General features: G+C 37.3%; 1 protein-coding gene across 9 annotated transcripts in view; it reads left to right on the top strand.

Annotated features, from left to right (window-relative positions):
• The window catches only part of GRIA4 (glutamate ionotropic receptor AMPA type subunit 4), a 242,053-nt gene that overhangs the window by 176,452 nt on the left and 40,871 nt on the right, over positions 1–24,730 (top strand). For 8 of the 9 annotated variants that reach the window (XM_074860159.1, XM_074860158.1, XM_074860165.1 and 5 more), the window contains exons 10-13: positions 8,374–8,580; positions 15,197–15,567; positions 16,876–17,074; positions 22,791–23,038. In XM_074860159.1, coding sequence (XP_074716260.1) covers positions 8,374–8,580; positions 15,197–15,567; positions 16,876–17,074; positions 22,791–23,038 — 1,025 coding nt within the window. Of the gene's footprint in view, positions 1–1,177; positions 4,263–8,373; positions 8,581–15,196; positions 15,568–16,875; positions 17,075–22,790; positions 23,039–24,730 lie in introns of those variants that run through there. The other variant, XM_074860166.1, reaches the window with a different exon arrangement.

Here is a 24,730-nt window from a genome sequence, read left to right as displayed (position 1 = left end):
TGTCATGTCTGTAACAGAGTTTTTTTGGTACACATTTAATATAATCATTTACTTGAAATGAGGTTTTTAAATTTTAGTTGTAATTTTTTTTTCCTTTATTCAGTCATTTCCATTTTTGACTAAAGTAAGTCCTGGAAATATAAGTGAATTCTTTCAACCTCTAATTTATAACTCTTGACTCAAAAGAAACTGGAAGAAAAACTTGAAACCTCTGAATTGAACAGAGGGTATAAAATTAGATGTCTGTAATGACATTGTCCCTTTTTGTTGATACATTATAAATTCAAAGTTGACATTATCAAGATCTAAAATTCTAAGTAATAGAGTTCAGTCAGCCAATGAGACCTGGATTATCTACTTCCAGTTGTGAATGAACTTGAATTTAGTAGATGCATTTGAACATATTTCTTAATATGTTTATTCAGCATTTCAATAAAATTTCCATTTTAATAAAATCTAAATAGATTTGGGTTTTGATCTGCCAGTGTTACTGGTGTTTTTAAAGAGTGGTTGCAAAGAAGAATGCAGTTGCTTCATTCATTTACATTTTTAATACATAGTTTTTCAAAACCATAGATTCTTACAAATCTGTATTTTAAACAAAATATTTAACAATTTTCCATCTGAAGCCAGACATGCCCTTTTAAGCTGATGTTTGTCAAGCCAACTGGCAAAGGGTGACCTTTACCTGACCGCTTTTAAGATTTTACATCTCAGTTCACTGCCCTTTTCACCTACTTCATTTAGACAAGACATTTTAACCCTTTAGAATAAGCTGTGTCTCAAATGGGAAGGAATATTCTGTATGTGTTGTTAAGCAATAATTTTTCTAATTTAATACAGAGTTGAAAATAATGCAAAGGAAAGTAACAAGACCTTTTCTGACTCAAAAATGCAGTTAGTTACCACATTTCCAGCAGTGTGTATCCACATCTATACATTATGTATGTCTTAACAAATCTCCTGTTGAAGATTATCATTCCAGGATACAAACCAGCCAAACTACTATACAGGGAATTCAGAATGTAACTCCTAACCAAATTGTGTAACTTTTTATTTTATTTTATTTTTTTGCATGGGACATTTAAAATATATGTATCATTTTCCTAAAAAAAAAAAAAAAAAGACTTGGTGATGGAAAAAAAAATATACTTCAGTACAGTCCTCCTCTTTTCAGCCTCTGATGAAGAATCCTATTTTAAGAAATTGATCAAGGAAGAAAAGAGTCCCAAGATGCTGCGAACATTCCTAACTAAGGCTCAAGTATTAACCACCAGTCTAGTAGCATTGAGCTAATTTTTCCATATGGATTACTGTTCCTCTGACTGGATGACCAGGCACTGAACCACCAAGAAAAGTTCTGTGACTAATCTGAAATGTCTAGAACAGATGACGTTAACCTTCAACTTTGCCAAGCTGAGAAGAGAACGATGTGAATAACAAGCTTTCAGTCGAAATTTTCCTCTCAGACCAATCCTGATATCTTTGACTGAAGCTACTATACATGAATACTGTAATTTCTATAAATAGCTCCAAGTTTAGGAGAAACAAGTAAAAATAATAATGAAAAGTCATAGAAAAGGTTCCTGTTTGCCAGAAAGGAAAGAAAAAAAAAAAAAAGAAAGCTTTTAAAATGTGTTATCTTGCCTGTCCTGTTTGCATTGAAGCATTTTGATGTGCATAATAAATGTTATCTTCAAAAGAACTTTTCCAGTCCCTGTATTGAAAGGACTGGCGGGATCATTTTCAAAACCAAAAAGCTGAATTAATATTCCAAAACATGCCCTATGTTTATGCAGCATGTCATTTTGGGATAAATGCAATTATTTGAAAGGAGCACTGCTTCTTGGCCAAAAGTGTCCCCTTTCAGTGTTTCAAAATCACAGTGCAAGAGAAATATATCAGAATTTGGTTTGAATAAGAATGTATGGTGAATTCTGCCTTATCATGCCCATCTCCCATTGACTCCATTGGGAGCTGCACACATGATGCTGAAGGCAGGTTAGAACCATGATTCTTAATACTGGCCTGCCAGGGCAATGTATTTAGCATCCACAAGCATGTGATCACACACACAAAGAAAAGATATATTTAACTAGAATAACTTTCAGAATACTGTTATTTTGCTCTTCTCTGTATTATAGTCATGTTGCAAATGCCAGACAGACTTTTCCACCTCTTCTTTGCCCTCTTCATATTGAAGGGAAGTTGAACCATTGTAGATGACACGTATAATTTTGGTTGCATGCATATTTTCCCACATTGAACTGAAAAGCTTCTGCAATCAATGCTGTCAGTCTTTTCAGTCTTCAAAGACAGGTGTCGTGGCAGCGTAAGAAAAGTTTACAAGTTTTCAGCATGGCTCGCTTTAATTTTTGCTTGAAACCAAATAGCACAAGTTGATTTACCCGCTGTTTCTTCAACTTTTATACATCTATGCTTACTTTGCTGTAATGTGGCTGTATGGCTATTGCATAGAAGGTGCATTATAAAAAATTAGCTCTGCACTCAAAGAACTTAGTACAGTGTTTTCTTCTTGGCACAATGTTACGTTCATTTGTAGTGAGAGCACATAGAATTTATTTTACAGTTTTGATTTAGTGCATAGGCATCAACCTATCTCCAATTAGTCATGTGGTGAAGGAACACCCGGAGAGAGGTGGCAGCAGGGGCAGCTGATGCGTTTTATTCTACCAGTTGCCATGCAGCCCTGCTTTTCATGGTTCCTGGGAGAGACCTGTGTCCTGCACCTCATGTGATGCACAGCCTCCTACACATCTGGCCCCATGAAAAGGACAGATTTTCTACTTGTGTGCAGAAGCATTCGCTCCAGTGGGGGCTTGGGACCTCCAAGTGCACAGTAGGCTCATTGTATGACTGGAGAAGGGATGTCATGTGCAGCCCTCCTCTAACACTAAGGTAAGGTGAGTGACTTACCCAGCTAGAAAGAATGATCATCTCTAATTCAGTAAGTTGAGAAATACTGTGACAAGTTGTTGAGGTAGAATATAGGGTAGTAGGCTGGGAAGACTACACCAAACTCTCTAATTCATTTCCTGATATAGCCAACTCTGTACCTACTCCGAGATTGCAAAACTTAAAAATCACAAAAATCTTTTAGAACCAAAGCTTGATGTACGGTGCTGCATCTGCATTGTGGCTTCCAAGCTCAATAATTTAATGATAGTCTTGGTGTTGGCAGATTAAGCTTCAAGGGCAGGATCCAGTTCATGACTGAGTCACCTAAATGTAGATGACTTTACAAAGGGTACTGGTTCAGTTGCCCACTTAAAAGCACTCTGTGACATTTAAGATACTCTAGGGTATACTGCCTTCCCCCCATTTCTTACACTGACAGGATGGCACTTGCCTGTCTCATGCCATATAGGACCATCTAGATGTCTCAACTAGCGTATGTTGTTTCAGGCATGTAAGATAAGTTGTGCCCCAAGTTTGTAAATTTTCATCAAAGTCCACAAAGATTTAGAAATTGATTCAGTAACCCATAGGTGGACGCCTAACACCGCGGATATCAGACCAATCTGGAAAGGGAGAGCACAAGCACTTGGAAGTCAAGCAGTTTAGCTTAGGGTGTCTCAGATGTCAGATAACCTTCATTAGGTGACTGAGAACCACACTCATTGTTTTGACTGATGCACTCTTGATGGAGTCTTACCTCAAAAATTCTAACTATAACCTTCTTTCTTATAATAGAAAAATATATTTTGAATACAAATTTGGTAATTAAATTCTTTAGTAGACTGGAGAAAAAAAATGAAGTTTGTTGCATGACAATAATAAAGACTTCAAACCGAATCCTGGACACTTTATTCAGAAAAAAGACCCCAAAACCACTAAAACCAAAAAACCTTCCATTGACATCTACAGAAGTTTCTTTCAGAATAAAGTGTGATAATGTGTGCCACTCCTGTTCTAAAAATGAGACATTTCCTTGCACAAATATTTGTCACTTTTGCAAATTATTTTTACAATGTTTAAAGATTTTGAAATGAACTTTAGAATAGGAAAGCCAAACATAGATCTGTTTGGTATTTCGGTTAGTTACTTTCTCCAGCTTTCCTTATAGTATGAATCATCAGTTGTGAGCATTTTACTGTACACATGAATTTGTGGCAATGTGGTGGAATGATTTGTTTACATCTATAAAGGTAATTGTTGCAGACATCAACTTGTATTTACAAATGTTAAGTATTGTTATAAAATTGTGAATTATATAAGTAAAGCTTGCACCATTTCAAATACCTGTTCCGTGCTAGTCATTGATCATTTCAATATGGACTTTTCCTTGATTCACTACCCCATAGAATGCTATTAAGTAGCTGAAATCTTGCAAATATTGCAGTGCTAAACCTCATTCAGCAGTAAGTCAAACCTGTGTTTTACATCAGTAGGTTAAGAGTTTATAGTTCAAAATTGTAGTAAATACAAAGATGGTGGGGAGAAGTAATATTTTTATTAGACAAGATGTTATAACTGGAAACAGTGAAAAAGTATGCCTGCTGTTTTCAGGTACTTTAGCTGATCTAATAGTAGATATTACCTCTCCCTAGATGTCTCGCATCTCTTGTATCTTTAGACTAGCATGGTTACACTAACATTACTACTAATTTAGAAAAAGCTATTGTAATATATTACACCAAAAAAATAATCTTTTTCAGTGTCACAGATAGAAAAGAGCATCAAGATATGGCTGAGTGCATGCTATTGATCAATTCAGATATTTCATGACTTTGCAGTGTGACCTTGCAAGTTTGTCTGTATAAGTTGCTTGTTAGCAAACCAGTAAAACTTGCTGTTCAGTGCCCTGATGTTATTACAATAGCATCTGCACACCTCATTAATTTGAAACACCACCAAAGTCTTGAATGGACAGAATTTACAGCTAGTGCTACTGTTTGATTTTTTTTTTTGTAAACAGTCTTTATCAGAAAGCCACATTCAGTCCCACCCACATCCCCTCATCAAATTCTACTTGACAATACATCTCTTGTTATTTGGCAGGTAAAGTAGGCACAGCAATTAAAGAAACTGTTATTTATTCTGTGTAAAATAGGTAGGAGGGAAAGGACAACATAGTAAGCAAAAGGTAGTATGTCTTCCCATTATTTTTAATTTTATTGTTTCACACTGGCAGATCTTACTCAATTGCTGCTTCTTTTAAAGCAGTCACTGCAAGAGGTACTACCTTACTCTGTACAGAGAGTTGCATTATAAGAGATGTTCTGTATTTTGCTCTAAATCAGTAAGATCAGAGTGTGTAGAAAGAAAAATGGACAGGAAGAGAACTAATGTGGTTCCTCCAAGTCACCCAGCAGATCCCTGCCAGAACCCAGGTCCTCTGAGTCCTTCCTCACTTGGTGGTCCCTCCACTGGATGGGATTGCCACTGCTTGCACCTATCAAGGACGGTATTGGACCCCACTGCTCCCCTTCTCGGTGTTCTGGCACAGAACTCATGGGGAGGAGGGCTGAAGTTTATTTAGCCTTTAACAGGAAAAATGAGGCATCTGTCACTTTGCTTTGCTCTACAGAGACAGTTGAAATGCTTTTTTGTAGCAGCCCTGTCAGTGATGAGGTACAGGCAGAAACAGAGTGTCTGGGTTTTGGGAGAAGGAGCAGACTGACCTGGCCTCCTCTGTGCCTGTATGCTTTGTGTCCCTCTCCAGAATTATTATTTCCTGCTGTGACTAATTGTATGCCTTTGGCTTGGGATTTATAAGAAAGGCTAAATCAGAAGAGCTAGCTGTCACTAACTGGTCTTTGAAAAACAAAGTTGCTTTTGAGATGCAGCAAGCAAATGTAACTGAAGCTTGTAAGGAGAGTCCACAAATGCAGGATGCTGGACAAGTCTTGGCTGTATTTCTAGCTAGCAGTTGGCTAAATCACAGTCAGGAGACATAGAATTTTTGACCTCTGTTTATTTTTAACTATTTTTGTGCAATAACATATGTAGAAAGACACAGATTTTGGCTTTTTCTCTCATGGGAACAAAAAGCCCACGTGAGGGAGGAACAGCTGATTAATGTGCCAGAAATACTTCCCAAAATCAAGATCTGCTGCAAAGAGAGGGCAGGACCCTTTCTGCCTGCTCTTCTCCCTCCCTCCCTCTGGAAGACAGGTGTTTGAGATTAAGCTGATTTAACTGAGGATAGGAATACAAGAAATGGTGCAGGCTGCTGGTAGTACTCACCAGTTTTCCTCTGAAGACGCAAACTCTGTACAGACAAAGGCATTGCACAGCATCACTGCAGTGATTACGGTGCATAGTTAATGTTGTAGCTCAGTGGTCTTCACAGTGCCCAGGCCACACGTGTCAGGGTGATAACAGCTTGTTTTGTGATTGCTCCAGTTCTAGAAGTCCGTGGCAATCCATGGATGTGCGGTGGTCGTAACTGTGTGCTCAAGAAATGCAACAAACTGCTGTTGTCACCCTCGAATTTCTGTGGGCATTTATACTTACATATAGGTCAAGGAACCAGGTAGTCAGACAGAGTTTGACTTTGGAAGGGATCATTGTGGACACTTTTCTATGCTGCATGGTTCCTTAGCTGAAGTAATGGCCATAATGCATCAATGGCCTCCAACACTGAATTACTGCTAAAGGATTGTGGCCCAAAGAGGCATGTCCATAGCAGAGGTTAACATAAGAAGGAGATGATGGGAGGAGAGGTGTTCTAGGAATACACTGGAGAGTGGAACTTTCCTGCAATACTTAGGAACTTGACTCTGTCTCTGAGGAATCACTAGCACTTCCCTGTTCTCAAACTGTGTTGAATTTAATCTGGGACCTTTCTCTCACACTGAAGTAAACGAACTACACAACTTTCTCCACTCACATAACAGAAAGCTCCATTGTGTCATCCTTATACAGAGGTGGGTCCTGGGCAGAGTTACCACAGGGAGTAAACTTACCTAAGGGAGTAATGCCTCCCACATATAATCTCTCTCTTTTCTGTTTCTCTGCCTTTTGACCTTGCAATAGTAAATTACAGATACTGTTCAGGCTTGCCTGTCAAGTTCTTCTCTTGGGTGGATGCACAGCCTGCTAATAGGAGCTACATATTGGTATCCAAAAGGAAAAATTTACCTGACACACTGAAAAATTTTGGAATTGGTTCGTTCGGTCCTCCTGTTGCTCCTGTAATGCCACGTTTCCTCCATTGTTAAACACCTAATAGAGGTTACAAAATTGCTGTTGCTTACAGTTGATGTTGATGTAGTTTCAAGAAGCAGACATTCTCAGACTACATGTTTACTTTTATTTTTATTTTTGTACTAATTATGTATGTAGGAAAGATGTGAATAGGGCAGAGTACTACCAAGGTTAGTGTCAAAGAAACATTCACCAGGGCCAGCACAGAAAAAACTTAAGTTGCCAGAATTTTGTGATGTAAATTCAAAGTGTGACATTAGTGACAAGTATTTTATCAGGAACTGGCTATGAATATGAATTATGTGAAGTAATTTAAAATACCACCAGAAAGTATAGTTTCACATAATGATTGCTAAAGTCTGAATCCACACAGCAAAAAAAGAAAAATGTGACTGTGTTTTCCCAATGTGACCTTGATTTCCCAGTCACATAATGTTCACTATTGTGATAGTATGGTTTACGCAGGGAATGTAAGATCCACTTTTCAAGACAGGTTTTACTTGTTTTCAATGTCACTCACCATCCAAAAATACTTCGGTACTTCTTTTTCATGCAGCATGTAAAGTCAGTGTCAGCTTAATACCGTTATTGTCCATGCATATTGCTTAGATTCATCCTAAAAGACCTTGCAGAATCTGCACTGTTTATTCGAAGGGGAAGAGAGATGTTTCATCAGGAACGTGTTTCTATGTTCTCACTAAAATGTATGTAGCCTCTTAGTAACTATGCATTCTAAACCCCAAGAAAACAAATCATTCAGGCTATGCATCTGAAATTACATGGACAGTAACCACACTATAGAAGATATGCTTACTTACTGAAGTCAAAAGCATAAATTATACCTTGCATTATCCCACAGTCATTTGCATTGTATGGGTTCAGCTTCTGTTCACGCTTCAAATTTAGCATATACTGCACTGAGGTCATTTAAAATAAAGTAAAATTTATATGCATTCTTGAATAGTTTTTGTGTTCATAATTCGTAAGGTTCATAAATCTTGTGAAATGTATAAGCCAAATTACAGTGTAAATAGTATACCTTTCCAGAAGGATTTCTGTTCATATATTTTAATTTAAATGTGCTAATACTATCCATGAACTTTTGATAAAACATGTGTTGTTCAGTTGGTAGATGACATGTTACTTTTCAGAGTATATTCAGTATACTTCTCCTTTACAGTTCTACTTCTTTCATTATAGGAAGCCCCATATGTTATGTTCAAGAAAAACCATGATACGTTTGAAGGGAATGACAAGTTTGAAGGATACTGTGTAGATCTGGCGTCAGAAATTGCAAAACATATTGGTATCAAGTACAAAATTGCCATTGTTCCTGATGGAAAGTATGGAGCAAGGGATCCAGAGACAAAAATCTGGAATGGGATGGTGGGAGAACTTGTTTATGGGGTAAGCATACCAATTTTTGAAGCAGGATTTAATATATCATAGTATTAGTCATAAAATAGGAAGTATATGTGCATTTTATTTAACCTTGGGGTCACAGAAAAAAAAAAAAAAACAACAGAATTTTGTTTCAGATCTCTGTGCTTTCATTTATTTTCAAGAGAAGATCAAATAGTTTCATGCAAATTCTACAATTTATTCAACTAGTACTGTGTAACATTAGAACATCCATTAAAAATTCGTTAATGTTAGAACTAATGTTAGAGACCATCTATTCCTGATACACTGTAAAACTTAGTTGGGAAGAATATCACTCATTCATTTTCATGGAATGATGGACAGATCTTTTAAGAAAGACAGGACTCTTGGTCTAATCTGAGAAATGGAGAATCCACCATCATATATTAAACATATATAACAAACCACTACAGACAAGTACACAATTAGGCAATTCAGAATTAAGACAGACTTTTAAAATGAGTATCGGTAATAAAATTCAAGAGCAAACCCTCAGAATAGCATAATAGTTAACAATTCTGTTGACACATAAAGTTGTAATATTTAACGAAAATAGTTCCAAGAAACCCATAAAAATATTTGCAGTATCTGGTGTTACCAAAAGTAGCAAAACTCAGAGCTGTGCTTGCTGATGACTGCAGTTGCTAGTATCTGCACTGAGAACAGATCAGATTTCTTAGAGAAACTTTTCATTTCAGTGATGGAATAAAAACCCATAAATCCTAAAACTATTCAGGTGAGAAGATTTCTGCCAATTAACTCATAACATGACTCAACCTCCCTATAAATACTACTGCATACCATTTGGTCCATCCACAGTTGCAGTTTTTGCAATTCCAGTGATGGTTAGGGCCATGTGTGGCAAAAGCCTAGTAGCTTTTCTAGAAGCTCCATTTCTGTTCCCCTTTATCAGCTCAGTGTAGCTGATAAATTTTGTCAAAGTCTTCTCCACTAGCATCAGTTCAGGGACTCCTCAACATGAAATAGACTGTGTGCTGTAGGAGTGTGGGAAATGGTGCCCCAGATTGTTGTTAGTTTCCCCTCTGCATGGGAATGAGAAGGTTATACCAGCCTCACAAAACTCCCTATGTTCTTGGAAGTTCTTGGAGGAACCAGCCCCAGTTGTGCCTTTAAAGAGTGGAAAAGCTGAATGATCACCAAGCATATATATCCACTTTAGTGGCTTGGAAGCAGCTCAACTCTCAGGATATTAAAAGTCAAAGGTTTTTCAGACTTATTTTATCAAAATGGAGGTGACTCCTTGTCTGGCTTTTAAGTGCAATAGCAAGCACATGGATGTCAATAGCTATGTGCTGTTTTTCAATTCTCTTGCCCAGATGCATATTCTCTTGCCCAGATGCATAGTTTCAGTGGCCTAATATCTAGTTGAAAATTATAGAGGAAACTTGAAATTACACTTACATTTTCTGTTTGTGGGGTTTTTTTCTTTTTATCATGAAAAATTTGCCTCATCAAACCCAAACTGCCCTAGTACTAGACTGAAATAGAAAGTACTGTTAGGAGGCTCACACAGAAGTTCATGCCAGTAGTGGAAAGTGACCTGCAGCTGTTAACATAGCTGTGACAAAAATTCACAGGCATAAGGAACCTGTTGCAAATCACCTGCATGAAGAGGACATCCCAGAATACATGGTCAACACTTCATTTTTTTGTAATGGAAAAGAATGAGGTGAAGGCTCTTTGATGGCCAAATTTAAAAGCTCCTGCACAACTATCTGTTTAGGAAGGCTGCAGTCTGATTGTGATTCTGGGATTGAGCTCTGGGAATGAGCTGCAGTAAAGCTGTCGGAGCTGCTTTTTTTTTTTTTGAAAGTACTAACAGAAGTCCGCTGTTGTCCAGTATATTTGCTCTACTGTCCGAAGGCTCCTTGAGGCTATATCTATCCCAGTATATCAGTGGCACCAGGGAGTGTCTCTGGGCAGTGGAACTTGGCTGACTAATCTGCTAAATTGCAGCAATGGTCCCTGGTATATTTCTGGCCCATAATTACTGTCCAAAATAATTTCTGAGCCCAACTGGACACTAGGATAGGGGAGAGACCATTCCCTATAAGCAGCTTGAATGCCACCATGCTGGTTTACAGGTTAAATGACTTCCATAGTAGTGACACAGGCTCTCCTGTGCCAGCTGGCTTTAAGGCCAAGAGCTACTCCAAGCATGTTTAATGTACTTTTACAGGTGTAGCTTTAAAGGAAATTATTTCTGTTAACTTATAAAAGTTTGCTGCTTAAGATTTCCATAGGGAATCTGTGAAGAGCATCCACCCTGCAACTTCCTTGAGTCCTTGCCAGATGATTTACAGAGCATTGTGTCCCCTGGCCTATTTCACATAGAGAAAGCAGAAAAATCAGCCAGCCAGAGACTTTCCTGAAAAGCTCTGCTATAAGAGTGTGTTCACCTTCTCTGATAGATCCCCAAATCATAACCACCAGTACTCTGAGTAGTTGGCTATGCTTCAAGCAAGGCATTTATATGCAGCCAGGACTGGGACAGAATTTGCAAACTGAATTAGCAAGTTAACGAGACAATCTGTTTGGGAACGTTTTACAGCTTCTAATTCCCAATCACATTAAAGGATTAACAGACAGTTTTGTGCTGGCCAGTGAGATTGGACCTTTTCTGTGCCACACAAAAGGCTCTCCTCCTGTTCTGCTGTCTACACAGTACCCCAGTGCCTCAGTGTCACCGATGTCTCTTAGCCCTATCCGTGTTGCTGAGAGTGGACACGTGCCAATTGTATCCCATGTCCACTTGAGACCCATATGCACCGCTGGTCGTTCTGGTACCTGCATGCTCCAGATACTGCACAGGGCAGTTTGGCTGTTACCTAAACTCTGTAGTTGATTTTTCCATCATGTTCCAGTGTATAAAGTGCTATGGTGTACAGTTTTGCTATGACTGTACAGAAGGTTGTGTGCAGGGGTGTGTTTATTTTCCTGTTTTGTTTTTAGCAGCCTATTAAAAACTACTAGGAAGTCTTGGTCATTTGTCCCTGATGTATCCGAATGCCTGCAGTAGTCCCTGTGGGACTCTGTAGACCTTGATATCTAAGGAGAAATGCTGGCTGGGCATGAAATACCATTAAGCACATGTAACAGGTGTTTCCAAATGCACTAACAGCCAGCTCCAATTAAATATTCATTCTGCTGACACAGAATGCTATTCTTTCATTTCATAACACAAAAGGTCACAACTTGTTTCTGTTTAAAATTTGAGAGGCCATGAGCTTCTGAAGTTGAAATCAATTCCTGGGTGTTTTTTCTCAGCTTTACCACCTTCATACAGCTTGTACCAAGCATAGATTTTATTGACAAGTTTATAATAATATGTTCTGAAAAAGTGAAGTCTCTTACCATCAGACTTAATGTTATCCCATTGTATAATATCGGGAGGATCCAGAATCCATCTGTCCTTGTTAGTGGTGTAGCCTTGATTGAAATGCTGTTACAGATGCAGTTGATTCAAGTGTGAAGTATCATTAGTCTTTGTCAAAACAGATTTCACTGGCAACAGAATCATTGTTTGCACCATTGTTATATTGTTAATCATTTAAATCCATAATTATATGGTGTACATTAACTGGGCAAAGCACAAATGCTGATGATTATTATGCACAGCTATTGTCATTAATTAGCTTTCAACAACAAAGATTTTATGTAGGCCTTAATGTGGCACACAGTAGTCTTACAAAAATAACAAATAATATGATCAGATTGGGGAGGATGCACTTTTTCCAGTTATTTGGCATCTAATTGTGACCTAGCTATGTACTGTCCCTTTGCATTCATTGGCATGAAATGGGTTTACATACATTATGAATCATCTGACATTAGATCACTGTCGTAATGAAATGGGATAAGTTCCTGTTTTTCCTCTTTTAACTCCTTAAAGTAGTGTAGGCAGCTAGTTCTGATGTAGTTTGAGTTCTGCATGTACTCTTTGAGCATTTAAATTTGGTAAGATGAATCTTTTCCAGTCTTTCACGTACAATATGGAGTGTGCTAATTGGATTTTTAAAAACTCCACAATTCACACTAAAATGATGCTGTCACTTTTCCACCTCACATCATAAAAGCTAAGAGCCCTCAAGGATCATTGTTTTAATCCCAGTAGCAATCTGCAGACACAAAAAAATTGTTAGCCAACACATTTGAAGACCAATGACCAGGTCTATCATTTACACTGTGTTAATGAAGATACTGCTATGTGACAAATACAGAGAAGATTAGCAGTAATAGATCACAGTTTCCCCGAGTCTTTCAGTTAATCCATTTCAAGGATTCCACATTAGGCATTCACAGTAGCTGATATTTAGAAATATAAAAGACATTGGCTCTAAGGAAACCGTTCTTCTAGAAAAAAGGAAGTTATGAGTGAATGAAGTACAAAAATATGCAGCAATGCCAGTAGCGCAAACCATACTACAATCCCTAGACTACAGAAACCAAATTTACTTTACAAATTTCAGGATATTTAAAAACATATTTTAGACATGGTTTTTTTTTTCATATAATACCTATCTTCATAAAATATCTATTTCAGACATATGTAATCACAAGACTTCAAGAAGCCAGATTTTTAAAAATGTCTTATATTACAAAATTTAAATTAAAATTCAGAGAATTAGCAGTATTATCATAATGTTTACCCAAGACATTAGCACCAAAAATGTCTGATATGCTTGCAAAATTATGATTTAGTGCTGCTTAAGCTGTAATATCTTTACAAAAACTTCTGCACCACAAGTATTTCAGAATGACACATATAATCTGATGATTAATATATAGCAATTTTAATACAAATTTGCATTTTTTTGGCCATTGCACTGGAATGAGTCAGGTTTTTTTTGAATTATTCAAAATTATACAGCTACCAAAATAGGTTTACATTTTATCTACATGAAATTAGCTTTAAATTAAATTCCATAAAATACATATAGCTCAGTATAACTTAGTGTATAAAATAACAAAAACATATTCTTTTAAATGCCTTTATCTGTTTCAAAGTACTGAGATGACAAAAAAGCCTACATTTCCATTTCTTCTTTATCACACAAGTTATTTATGTAAACACTTGAATTGAACTATTTAAGCACATCCTTGATTTTCAGCATGTTTTAATCTCATTGAAATTGATGGGATTTAAATACATCCTTGTATATTTTATTAAGTATGAAAGTCCTTAAGAGCATCCTGAAAGACAAACATGCTTAAATGCTTTGCTAAACTATGGGCTAAGTACTATATCTGAAGATGCTACCCCATAAGATTGATTTGGCCCAACTTCGAAAAGAAAACTACAACAGTTCTATTGTGGAGACTTACGAATAACAGTTGTGCCTGTGAAGATGACTGGGCCTGGGGTGGGGTAAATACAGGCAGATTATCTCATATATTGAAGTCTGAAGCAGAGTAATGCCACTGCAAAAGGCAGGTTGCAAGTCCACCTTATTGGCAACCAAAACAAAGTGTTCTCAAAATATGCTCAGTTACTCTCCTTAGCCCATAAGCTGTATGGAAGTCCACGCTAGTCACAGAGCATGAGCTCTGCTCTGTGAATCCATCTAGATAGGCACCATGATGGTGAACAGGAGAAAGGTTTCAGCAGCTTCTGCATCTGTTCCCCTACCACCAATGCATCTTTTGTCCCAGTTTCTCTTACAATTCCCATCTTAACTACCGTTGTAATGACAGCTTTAGTGTCCAAGACAAGGCAAGGCAAGGAGCAAACCTTAATGTAATGTTGAGTCCCTAATGACAGAAATGACCTATTAGCACAGCTACAATATCTTTATAGTTCATGCAGACATCACTGTTAGCAGCCATAGTCACCATCATCAATAATACATAATTCAAGACTGGCATCTTCATTCTAAAAACAGAGAAATGTATTAAAAATTATTCCTGTCTCTAATAGGAATGGATTCAGTACACTTTTTATCCTTTTATTGCATGACTTCGCACAGCTATTTTCTGTATACTTGCCTTTTTGCACTATTTAAAATCTGATTCCTTCCTATTGAACTATCTTTCCCCCAAGAGAACTGTGTGCAGTTTTGTGGCATCATGGCAATAGTTAATCCCCTTTGCTGCTTCATGCTATTTGGAACTTCCCTAAGTCTATGAGCAGGTTTCCCTCGAAGAATGATTGTGTTTTGTGAAAATATGATAATAAATGACTGTTCCTGGGATCTCATAAAAAGATCTCTATACATTCAGTGACATTAGGGTCATTCTCATTTTTCATTCTTCCTCGAATTCCTTTACTTTAAATCAAAATTAATACCTAAAATGATCTACCTACACTGCTGTACACCTCTATATGATTTAAGAGTCTTCTCCTTAGCTGGAAAATTAAGTATTTCTATAATTCTGTAAAATAACCTGCAATAAGTATGTTTTACTAAAAGAATATTGAGTAAATATAGATTGTGATGGAAAGAAACAGAAAGATGTTGTAAAGAACATTTAAGCCACAGTGTCCTGATGTTAATGACATACCTTTGGAATTAGCTGCTTAGCTGAGTGTATAAGCCAACTCCAATTAATCTATACATCTGTATTTCTTTTTTCTTTATAGAAAGCAGAGATTGCTGTTGCGCCTCTGACCATCACTTTGGTACGAGAAGAGGTCATTGATTTTTCTAAGCCTTTTATGAGTTTGGGGATATCCATTATGATCAAAAAGCCCCAGAAATCTAAACCAGGAGTGTTTTCCTTCTTGGACCCTTTGGCGTATGAGATCTGGATGTGCATAGTCTTTGCCTACATTGGTGTCAGTGTGGTCCTGTTCCTAGTTAGCAGGTTTAGCCCATATGAGTGGCACACAGAAGAACCAGAGGATGGGAAAGAAGGACCCAGTGACCAGCCTCCCAATGAGTTTGGCATATTCAACAGCCTCTGGTTTTCCCTGGGTGCCTTTATGCAACAAGGATGTGATATTTCCCCAAGGTTTGTGTCAAATCTTTTTACATTTGCATTTTATCTTCAACACTGAAGCATAAAATCTTCCTTCATTTATTTTCCTGGCAGTGTTTTGAAGTTCATTCTTTAGGAAGCCTTTTCATTTTTTTTGTTTTCTAATAGCTGTGATAAGGGCAACAGAGAATCTGCTTTGAATTTCAGTCATTACTATTATTTTACGTATGTCAATTTGCATAAACCACAAACAGCTCTCAGAAACAGCAGGTACACACAGGAGTAATTCCACTGAGTTGACTTCAGAGGCTGTGTTGTTGCTAAATTAGTTCCATTGTATTACAATTATGAAATGCACAATATTGTGCTGAATATTTGCATTGCATGAATGAATGTCCCATTTCTGTTCCTATCAAGTTCTACAGCACTGCTTCCAGAATGTCGCTATCTATGAGAGAGAGAATATTTGACCATCTGTTTCTGAGAAGCCACACTGTATTCCTAATATAGACCCCAGTCCTGAATTTCAAAACCTTTTAAGATGTTCTGGAACTTTAGTGTGCAGTAACTACAGCTTCTTATTTAAACACTGTGACCCAATCTTTCAAATCTGAATGCTTCATTTTAGCCATTTACAGTGAGATTTAGAGAGTGTTCAGCATTGGCCTAACTCTGCTATTATTGGAAGTTAGCAATTAAACTCATACTGATTAAAACTGGATGTACGTTACTCCTCAACAGCCTTCTCATTGAATTACAGGTATTAAAATGGAAAATATAATTTTTTATATAACATAAATATCTCTGTTACCACAAAATACTTGCTTCTTAAATAAGAAAAATGTGAAGGTTCAAATGATTGCAGTAGCTTGTAGAATGTTTGATATGTTTGGGTGACAGGAACATTTTTATCCTAGAGCCAACATAATCCATGTGCAAAACCTTTTGTATCTTTTGGGTTTTTTTAAAGAGGAAACAGAGAAAGCTACTGATTTGCAGATACCATGCTTTACTTTTGTCTCTAAAAAGAGATTACCTATCCAGTATTTTTGACAGAATTTTTGCTATATTAGGCATTTCCTGAAATAATAACACTGGGATTACTTTTCAAGGGAATTCAGACATCTGTATGTGCATGATACATATTAATACAGTGGACTCTGTACTGTAGGCATTAAGATAGAGGAGAAAAAACATTTAATAGTATTTGAAATGCAAATGATCTCCCTCCTATTGGCTGTTAATGATACATGTTCAGGAATAATGGTGCCTTCTCTCTTTCTCTCTCTTTCTTCATGGCTTAAGAGACAGGAAAATGTGCATTATCTTATTCATGTTTAGATCCCTCTCAGGTCGCATTGTTGGAGGTGTCTGGTGGTTCTTCACGCTCATCATTATTTCATCCTACACTGCTAACCTTGCTGCTTTCTTGACTGTTGAGCGAATGGTCTCACCCATAGAAAGTGCAGAAGACCTTGCCAAACAAACCGAAATTGCTTATGGGACACTGGACTCAGGGTCAACCAAAGAGTTCTTCAGAGTAAGTTGGCATGTCCATGAGAGCAGCTCTCCCTAGCGAATGCTCTTATAAGATGCTTGAAAAAATGTTACCTTGCAATTATATGTGATATAGTTTGTAACTGCTGCAATACTTCAGCTACATTTTTACCCCCACAACACCACTTGTTGTTTTCAGTTATTTTAATTCATGGAAAGCTTATTGATCCTGTCATATTGGGCAAAAGAGGTGCCCTGAGGGATACTGCAGCCAGTGATAATTAAAGCAGCATTGCCCTATTGATTCATCTGAAGCTACAGTACTAAAATGTGCAGCATTGAATGCCTATGATGATGAACATGGAGTCTTGCAGGTTTTGTTATGCTTATGGATTTGGCTGTGTGCATTTTGCTTTAGGGTCTTGGGTGGTGGGCAGGAAATGCATTTTTTAATTTTCTGACTTTTCAGATGAATAATAAAGAGAAAATATATCTTGGGGGTATGTGGTTAGAGCATTAGGAAATAGCCTACATAGCCATTCATATGTCTGTGCTGTCCGTATTGATTACTTGATTTTCATTTGCTTTCCTGTGTTAGTGTGGTTGGTAATCCTCATCATTTGCCAGCTGGAAAACAGGGAGCCTGGACATCACAAGAAGTACATAATAAACAACCCCTCCTGCTTTATTTCGTGTTTCTAGCAGATGAAAGTTAAGCCTAGCAGACTGAACATGTGTGAGTTTAGTGTTTGAACATGGCTCTGAATAAATTCTGTGAGCCAGTAATCCTTCCCTGGAAATTACACAGCCTAGGAGCATTATTTATCTCAAAGGTGCAGTTTAAGGCATTTTTAGAAGAAAAGAAGATGGAGTGATACTTTCTTCTTATTGTCTAATTGAAAGGGAACTGTTCTGTGTTAGGTACTCCCACGCACCTTGACTGTTTTCAGTTTGGCCAAACTGAAGTCAGAAAATCATTAACAAAATTATGGACGGGATTTGTGAACTATAGACAGTATCATTTCAAAGGCAGCTGCTGAGTGACCCCCTAAAGATCTGTAGTGAAATAATCTTTTTATTCTGAGAGATATCCCCATAGAACTTGCAAATAGTTTCTGTTAGCTGTAAAAAGGTGATGCCTCTTAAGATATAAATGGCACTTAGCCAGCACACGGTGGTTAAGCCTTCACATAATGAAGCTGTCCAAGGAGTTTAGTCTAAGCTAGTTTTCTAGATTTCTTCTATAGACACTGGAGAAAGCAAGCACCCCTGTGTATCTTGTATAGAACAAGTGTGTTATGTTGAAATAAATCACCCTTTAAAGTATCTTCCTCTGCATGAACTCTAGAGGGATCCCACTGAAATGTCTAGGGTACTTGGTGCATCATTTTTTAATGAAGACAGTTCAGTGACAGGTTTCTACTTACTCGTGTCTTCTTCTAGAGCCAGGGTTTTGGTATACACCTAAATATGACACTACAGATGCTCTCTGGGAGCTTTATCTTTTACCTCAAGAGGTACAAACTCAGCTTGGGTCCCTAGAAGCCCTGATTTCACATCAAATATCTACAAAAATGGTGGCATTAAGATATAGGAGGCTTGTCTGAGAATCGAAATAGTTTGATCCTGAGATGGACAGATTTCCTATTTTCGTGAAAAGTATATCATCCCTCAGTACTCATTATTTATACTTATCTATGCTTAACCCATTAATTCTTCTTTAGGTCAATTTGTGGAAAGTTAGGTATTTAATTCTGGCAATCCCAGTTTCGGTCCATCACACGCTGAGATGGTAACCACAATATATGAATATAAATAGTTCTTTCAACTAGAACGAAGCTGTGATGATAGTTAAAAACATGATGCTGAGGACCAGGGAGATTTATTTAACTTTGGATTTATTAAATTGTTGCATTTTCAGGAGTATCCAGTGCTTCCGGTTTTTTTAGTGATGAGGCAAAAATTGATTCTCCTGGAAATAATAAAGAATGAAGGAATGGGGTTGTTTTCTTAAGAGTTTCAAAACACTCATACAAGCAATTGTTCTGAAGTAATGAGGTCAGGTCTTTTGACATAAAAACAGTCTTAGTCACAAAAATTTCATGATTCTTTTAAATTGTCCTGGAAACACAGATACTTTTTTGTTTGAATCAGTATTTTGTGAAGATCTCTTCTTGAAGAGAAGATTATTTGTCCTCTGTAATGACAGCCATTCTTTCACTTTAATCTTAAAGGGTTACAAGAAAAAAGAAGGAAAATGTTCTTTATATTTTTTCCTTTATTTCAAAATACAAAGGGAAACATTAAAAGTAACTACAAATACTAAATGTAGTTGCATATGCAAAATTTGAAGCTTTATCAAGATTTAAACTGTGTTGATCCCTTTTTAAAAATGGTGCAATTGAGGCCATGTTATCAAATGATTTCTAATCTCTGCAACAGTGTCATGATTGTTAAAGATATTGTATGTGCTATTTCTAAAAATATTTTTCACAAAACAAGGACAAAGATAAAATATCATTGACAGACAATATTTGCACAGGCACTCAGAATCACAGAATCATCTAGGTTGGAAAAGACCTTGAAGATGATCTAGTCCAATCATTAACCTAACACTGACAGTTCCCAACTACACCATATCCCTCAGCGCTATGTCAACCCGCTATGTCAACCCGACCTCCAGGGATGGGGACTCCATCACTGCCGTGGGCAGCCCATTCCAACGCCTAACAACCCGTTCTGTAAAGAAATGCTTCCTAATACCCAGTCTAAACCTTCCCTGATGCAACTTGAGGCCATTCCCTCTTGTCCTATCGCTTGTTACTTGGTTAAAGAGACTCGTCCCCAGCGCTCTGCAACCTCCTTTCAGGTAGTTGTAGAGGGCGATGAGGTCTCCCCTCAGCCTCCTCTTCTCCAAACTAAACAACCCCACTTCCCTCAGCTCCGCATAAGACCTGTCCTCCAGACCCTTCACCAGCTTCGTTGCCCTTCTCTGGACACGCTCGAGTAATTCAATGTCCTTTTTGTAGTGAGGGGCCCAAAACTGAACACAGGAATCGAGGTGCGGCCTCACCAGTGCCGAGTACAGGGGTAAGATCACTTCCCTGTCCCTGCTGGCCACGCTATTTCTGATACAGGCCAGGATGCCATTGGCCTTCATGGCCACCTGGGCACACTCTTTTCATAATACATAAATTAAGACCCACCCTGAAACAATAGTACAAGAAGACTTGTTTGCCAGGTCTAACATTTTGTGTGGTTGGAAGAAAACATCATCACTTTTGGGATTAGAGTCATGTGTAACTTTTCTGTCAGTGATTGATACCTGGCTGAAGATGAGTCTTCAGGACATTTTCTCATCATTTGATCCTTTCTGATCAAAATGTCAGAAACTCTAAACAGCTATTCAGTAGCTTTTGATTTGCTTTGATTCTGGATTGAAAACAGAAAAGGGAAGGGTCATTTTAAGAAAAAGAAGACTTTGAGTCTCTTAGCAAGAGCTGCATTTTCTGAGCAGCTTGCTCAAGAGGGAAAGAACTTAGTTTTAGCAGTCCTACTCAGAAAAGTCCTAAATGAAAATTATCCTAGCTTTGCTGACTGCAAGGGAAAGCTGCAATGTTTCCTCACACGATAATAAAGAATATCTGTTGGTTCACTCTTCAGTTTTCATTCTGACTTGACATGTAGAAATTGAATGTTAACAAATGAAAGTTTGGGAGAAGAAAATGTTCTTACAGAGCAGATGCCTTGTTAGACTTTGCATATTTTTTTGTCTCTTGATGGGCAAAAGAAACTAGATCATAAAAAAATAGCTTTAAATGCAACCTTTTTCAGCTGATTTAGGGCATTGTTTCCTCTTACTAATAGAGCTATTTTATGTGCTGCGCATTTTTAGTTTTGAAGGAAAGTGACCTAGTATATGTTTACTTTATAAAGAGTCTGATGATATGGATGTTAAGATGTAAGAAATGATTGGAAGTGAAAGCAGACAAAGGCAAATAAATATTCTTGAAATGATGCCTGATTCATTACTGCTCTCTTGCACTTCTTTCTGTGAATTTAAATCTATGAAATTACATCAGCGTAAAGCAAAAAGAATACATAGGTGGCTTAGCTTATTCTCTGCTCTCAGCCACTATTATATAAATGAAAAAGTAGCTATAACTACAGTGGAAAGAGAGTGTGACGAGGCAGAATGTGATTGTGGACATGCATAGCTGTTATTAATTTAAATTTTATTATATTTGACAGAAAGATAAAATGATGCATATAGACAAGCTAAAAAAGCAAGGATAATTTATTATGTTCTGCTATGTGATATTTTTATTGAATATTTCTGGTTAAATGCCACTTACTTTCAAGTGAAACCTCCTTCCCTAACAAATTATTTTCTAAGTAATAGTACAATCATTCAGTAATTGGTAAAAAGAAGAGCTTCAGGGAAATTACTCTTACCTATACAAAGGCTCAGTTGTAGGCTTTTTAAAGCCATTGTGTATTTAAATAATACCTAGTTTATAGAATGTGATATTTGTTTAAATGTTCTAAGGCCCTTTGTTTTGGGGATTTATAGTAAAGAATATTTTCCTGGAGTGCTCAGCACAGTGTAGGAGTGGGCTTGTAGACCAAATCTTGCTTAGCTGGAAACTCCTGTTGACTCAAATAAAAGCTGACTTGAGCATTGTGTTATAAAGTACTTTTTGCAGAATGCATAAGAGAAGACAAGTGTCATCTGTTATTAAATAAAAACACTATAGTGTTCAGCTGATGCACTGCTGGTTTGCATATACGTATCCCTCTTGCTGGAGGAAACAAAGGAGTTGTTGAGTGAAGCTAACGAGCATGGGAAGCTTCTCAGCCTGACAGCATTTCCTTTCTTCCTTTCAATGAAAATTTTTATGTGCTTTTATTTTTTATTGTTTTATTTTTGCTTAAGTTGTTACTTGTGGTTACACTACGCATTCCTAGACAGGAAAATTTCCAACTAATGCTCTCTAAGCCATGAATTCTTGCACATTCTTTGAGCAAGCACATTTCTTACTCAATTACCGGCAGGATCGGAGTCTTTAAAATAAATCCACTGATACTGTGGTTCTAAAAACATACCTAATACTTCTTTAAGACAAGTGCTTAGGGCATTTTGTTTCCTTTAATAGCATATTTGGTCCAATTTGCTGTTTCCATCTTTTATTGTGAACCGTGTCTTAAAATGTTGTGCAGCCTTTCTGAATGTAAATTAAATGCAATGGATTCTGGACTCTGAATTATGAAAGCGGAAATCTTACTTAAGCCACTGTGGTTTTGATGGTGTAAGAAGTGGGTGTTAGAGCTGCGAAATGCTTCAGGATTCAGCTCAGTATTTATGGGGAGATTATTTTGTTGTTTCTCTTTCCCATACACTTTTATTGTGGATATCTATTTCATATATAATTCATATATAATTCCTTAAAACACATTTCACAACACTTCATTGTGTGAACTGCCTTTACCTATCAGCAAATTCAGGCCTTAGCTTTGCAGTTATTTTATTGTGACTGCTAGAGGCTAACTGGACCTAAAAATATTATCTGATTTTATAGTATTGATATTTCTTGTTTCTTTTAAAATAATCATGGAATTCAAAGAAAAGCCTTATCCAAGTATGATTTTCCCAACCCCGGTTGTTTGAAAAATGAAGTATGATTGATTTTATTTTGAACAGTGCCATTCTGAAATGTTAAAATATTCTTTTGTTCTAACTTCTTTTTAATTTTCTCCAGAGATCAAAAATAGCAGTGTATGAAAAGATGTGGACCTACATGAAATCAGCTGAGCCATCAGTGTTCACTAGGACTACTGCAGAGGGAGTAGCTCGTGTCCGCAAATCCAAGGGCAAGTTTGCCTTCCTGCTGGAGTCCACCATGAATGAATACATTGAGCAACGAAAGCCATGTGACACCATGAAAGTGGGAGGAAATCTGGATTCGAAAGGCTATGGCGTAGCCACACCGAAGGGTTCTCCATTAAGGTGGGTGGAATAGTATAACAATATAAAATGTGTTGTTATAGTATTCCACCTTCCCTGATGTCCCTGATATAGCTCTTTTTGTTTTGTGTGTGAACATGGTATGTTATTTTTCTTTTCTTCCATTTCATATTTTTTTGATCAACAAAGGTAACCATTTCTAATTGCAATATGGATTTAGCAGTTATAGTTGGCATATCTTTCAAGGCCATATAAAAACCAAACTGGTTGAACACTAGCTACTTGAAGTCAGCCTCAATAGAATTAACATCAGCTATTCTATTTCATCAGCTTTTTTCACCAAATTCAACCGTTTATAGCACTATTATGCCTACATTATCTGCATTAGTATGTGCATCAATAATATGCCTACATTTTATCATTTGTTTATTGGTTTTGGCTGCTAATTTCTGACTAAGAAGCTGCCTGTAACATCTTTTTTCAAATGTCACCTGGAGGCAATTAGTCCTTCATCAAAGCAACTTCATTAAAGTACTTTTTGTTAAAGCACCTTCTTAGTTAGAAAAAAATGTTTGTGTTTCTAGCATTATGCATTTCAGTACTGCCTTCAAACTCACCAGTATTTACTTTATCATGGTATCAGACATATTCAGTCAAGTAGGAGAGTTTTTGATTCACAGACAGAACATCATTTGCTTTTCATTCAAATTGTCAGGGAAACAGAAATGAAGGTACTAGTTCTGTGTTAAAATTGGCAGTATTTACCGTTGTGTTGTCTTTAATATTTAAGACAAACAAAACTGGCCTTTTTCCTCTGGTAGACTTGCCAATTTTCTTCAAAAGAGCAACTAGCAGATTGAGGGAGTGTGGCCTGTGGAGTCTTACAGTGATAGGGCACATGTGTGTTAGGGGAGAAGGAATGGCCTGCGAAGCAACCAGCACCCCACTTCTCCAATTTGTGCTTGTGATAAGGGATTACAGCAGGCTCTGATGAAATATATTCACAGAGGAGACAAAGTGAGTTGAAGGGAGGAGTTGCAAGCATAGATGAGCCATAGTTCTGTGCAGGAAATAACTAAGGAGGTACCTGTCTACATCTGTGACCGCAGAGGAGACATCATTACCACTGTGCGGATAACTAGGCTCACTCTTAACTCGCTGGTTTAACCTGCAGATAATACCACAAACCTCAGTAGCCTTAACTGTTTTACATGGATGGGAATAGGAGTATCATCAGAATCACTTGCATTCACAACAAAAGATTTGTATGTGCAGGGGAAAATCAGGCCAGTCATTTCAGTGACTGAATATGAATTTTTGGTTGTTAACATTCAGTACCTCTCAGGTTTAAAACCTGCCACCTTCACTGCTGAATGAAGTAGTAAGAGAACATCAGGAGGTGAGAGAGGGAAAATAACAGCAATAAAAATATTAATTATAAAGAAAAACATGTCCAGAACTCATGGGGTTATTAAAGGTATAAGACAGCAGATACTAGGAGAGACTGATCTATTATCTGGGTATATTTTCAAAGCACTTATTTTTTATTTATATTTCTAATAGATTGCTGTCTGCTGCTCAGACAACCTAGAAGCTGTAGGCAGCACTGCAGTTTGGTGGAGCTTCTGTCCCATAGTAAGGAAATGCCCATTGCTGACACAGTCATGCTTTACTGTGCCAAAGCTAGGGCAGACTTTTTAGGAATCACTTTAGCTTCTGTCATATATATCATAG

Source organism: Strix uralensis, chromosome 2 (assembly GCF_047716275.1).
Source record: "Strix uralensis isolate ZFMK-TIS-50842 chromosome 2, bStrUra1, whole genome shotgun sequence".
Lineage (NCBI taxonomy): Eukaryota > Metazoa > Chordata > Aves > Strigiformes > Strigidae > Strix > Strix uralensis.
The sequence above is the reverse complement of the archived record's forward strand: the minus strand, read 5'-3'. Positions and strand labels throughout refer to the sequence as shown.